The following is a 2,500-nucleotide window of genomic DNA, read 5'->3' on the forward strand; positions in this document are numbered from 1 at the left end:
GCGGGAGGGTTAATTGAAATTTTACCAAGCCTCAACAAAGGACAAACATATCTTATGTGACGGTCACACGCATGACGTGGCATAATCGATAATCAATTTTCGCAAGTAAATTTCGAAACACGGCTCTTTAATTAACCGATCATATCATATCATGTGCCACTATGGTGAGGTGACTTACTTTGCTCCTTCGTGTGGAACGTTATAAAGGAGGAGGACCAGAGAGGCCCAGCCCATCTTGGGTCCTAAGTCTGAACTTTGCGGGATTGGGCACGGAAAAATCGAAATCTCCAATTCCTTATCTCTTTCCTATCCTTTAATCTCCTCCTCCTCCTCCTCGGACAGAGACAGAGAAGGGAGTATGGCCAGCACAGCGAGCTTCCTGAGGCTCCCATGTCTTTCCCAGAAGCCTTGGAACAGCAGTGTCCTGCCTCTCCCCAACCCCTCCATCAAGCTCAAGCTCGGCTTCTCCAAAGACTCCGACAACCTGCTCTCCTCCGCCTTGGACCAACTCCGCTCGGCTTCTCTCCCTTTGACCGCCGTCCCATTGCCCTTCGTTCTAGACGCCAAGGCAAGTCTCCCGAGTAACCCTCTTGGTTATACATTACCCCTGGCTCTGCGACTGTGCAAGCGTTAAATGGTGCAGGATGCGCTTGCGGCGGGAGGTGAGTTCGGGATACTGGAGGGGAGGACGTTGGCGCTCATTCACCCCCTCGTGATGAGCGGGCTGTTCGTGAACACGCTGTGGGCCGGCTACTTGGGGTGGCAATGGCGACGGGTGCGCACCGTCCAGGACGAGATCAACGAGCTCAAGAAGCAAGTCAAGCCCGCCCCTGTCAGCGTCGCCTCCGACGGCTCTTCTTCTCCACCCCAAGAAGCCCCACCTCCCTCCCCTGTCCAACTCAAAATTCAGCAGCTCACTGAGGTTCCCCCACTACCCTGTTTCCTTCTAAATCATGTTTGGATACAATATTCCCTCGTTTTTTTGTCAAGTTGAGTAAATGGATGGAACAGGAGCGGAAGGAGTTGATAAAGGGAGGGTACAGGGACCGACATTTCAATGCCGGGAGCATACTCTTGGCCTTTGGGGTGTTCGAGTCAGTCGGAGGCGGCCTCAACACCTGGTTCCGTACCGGCAAGCTCTTCCCCGGCCCCCATCTCTTCGCCGGTGCCAGTCTGTATTCGTTCCCCATTTATTGCCATCGCCTTCGTAATTGGAATTTTGCAATGTCAGGCTCCTCATCATACCTCTTCTTTTCGTGCAGCAATCACCGTGCTTTGGGCAGCAGCGGCAGCTCTGGTCCCGGCGATGCAGAAAGGCAGCGAAACCGCTCGCAATCTCCACATTGCCTTGAACTTCTTGAATGTCGTCCTCTTCGTTTGGCAGATCCCCACCGGTATTGAAATTGTGTTCAAGGTCTTCGAATTCACTAAATGGCCTTGACTCTGCTCCTCCCTTTCAACCTTACTAAGAACCATTTGTTATACAGAGCATCTGGTATATGATAGTGATACCCTTTAGGGACTCCTAGCTCCAGTCATTGTTTTTCTAGTACCATACTCTTGCATTTAAGAAAAATCAATGGAGGAATATTACTTTCCTGGCGGGCTCACTGTATTTCTTCCTATTTCAAGTACCCTTACGTGTATAATGTACAGTCTTTACTCGTATTTTTCCATAATTGGCAATTGTTAACGGATCGTTCTTGTTCTTACCTGTTGCGCAATTTATTTTAGTTTAGTTATTGTAGAAGATGGAGTTACTTTGCCAACAAAGATAGCACTTTGCCGAGACAACTTTTGGTGCATGTAATTTTGTTACTATGTTTTTTTTTTTCAATCTAGCACAAATGCTCGATCTTTGTAGCATCCGTGATAATTTTAAGGGAATTACAACTTTTTTGAAGTCTTACTTCAGAGACCATAGCCTTTTTTTTTTTTTTGGCTGGAAAGTAAGCAATAGTAAAATTGCAAATAACTTCTTTGGTGACTTGCATGTGGTTGAGTCATGTGGTTCAATCGCATGTGTGAGCAATACCAAACCGACTTTCATATGTTGAAGAGATATCAGTAGATTGTGAAGTCGCGCTTGTGCTCGGTTCAGCGTTGAAAGTGTCATGAACCCCTCCAATTGGTGAAATCATCTCCAATTTGAGAAACATGGAGGGTGCGCTCTGCTCCTAGGAGTCTTCATCTGTCTGAATTGCATTGCATCGGTGGCCTTCTTAATCATGCCGATGTCCGTCACTATTCCATCTGTTTGAAAGAGATCATAGCATCCTTCCTCTGCATAAACCCAATTCCCTCATATGCATATGGAGTTCATTACTTTGCTTACCTGTTGTTTTTGCATACTTCCCTTTGCTCCTAGGCATGCCTCGAGGAAGCGCCTAATGCAGCCTAGTCCATATCCTTCTCGCATGTTTTAACTTCTGTGCTTTGGGACAGGAGTATCACGTGTACATTTTTTATGCCAAATGGATATCTGACTCAATTCCTCCCA

The 2,500-nt window shown here is 47.3% G+C and overlaps 1 protein-coding gene across 1 annotated transcript; it reads left to right on the forward strand.

Annotated features, from left to right (window-relative positions):
- Window positions 1-254: 254 nt before the first annotated feature.
- LOC115744456 lies at window positions 255-1,709 on the forward strand. The gene is made up of 4 exons (XM_030679645.2): window positions 255-568; window positions 644-922; window positions 1,012-1,171; window positions 1,263-1,709. The coding sequence occupies exons 1-4, from the start codon at window positions 359-361 to the stop codon at window positions 1,439-1,441; spliced, it is 828 nt and encodes a 275-aa protein (XP_030535505.1). The 5' UTR covers window positions 255-358; the 3' UTR covers window positions 1,442-1,709.
- The last annotated feature ends 791 nt before the right edge of the window (window positions 1,710-2,500 follow it).

This window comes from Rhodamnia argentea, chromosome 9 (assembly GCF_020921035.1).
Source record: "Rhodamnia argentea isolate NSW1041297 chromosome 9, ASM2092103v1, whole genome shotgun sequence".
In the NCBI taxonomy this organism is placed as follows: domain Eukaryota; kingdom Viridiplantae; phylum Streptophyta; class Magnoliopsida; order Myrtales; family Myrtaceae; genus Rhodamnia; species Rhodamnia argentea.

Excerpts from the sequence above, each read along its gene's own strand:
- LOC115744456 (XM_030679645.2), top strand. The coding sequence starts at position 359 with ATGGCCAGCACAGCGAGCTTCCTGAGGCTCCCATGTCTTTCCCAGAAG. Across the intron at positions 923-1,011 it reads AAATTCAGCAGCTCACTGAG|GAGCGGAAGGAGTTGATAAA; the intron begins GTTCCCCCACTA and ends TGGATGGAACAG. Across the intron at positions 1,172-1,262 it reads CCATCTCTTCGCCGGTGCCA|CAATCACCGTGCTTTGGGCA; the intron begins GTCTGTATTCGT and ends CTTTTCGTGCAG.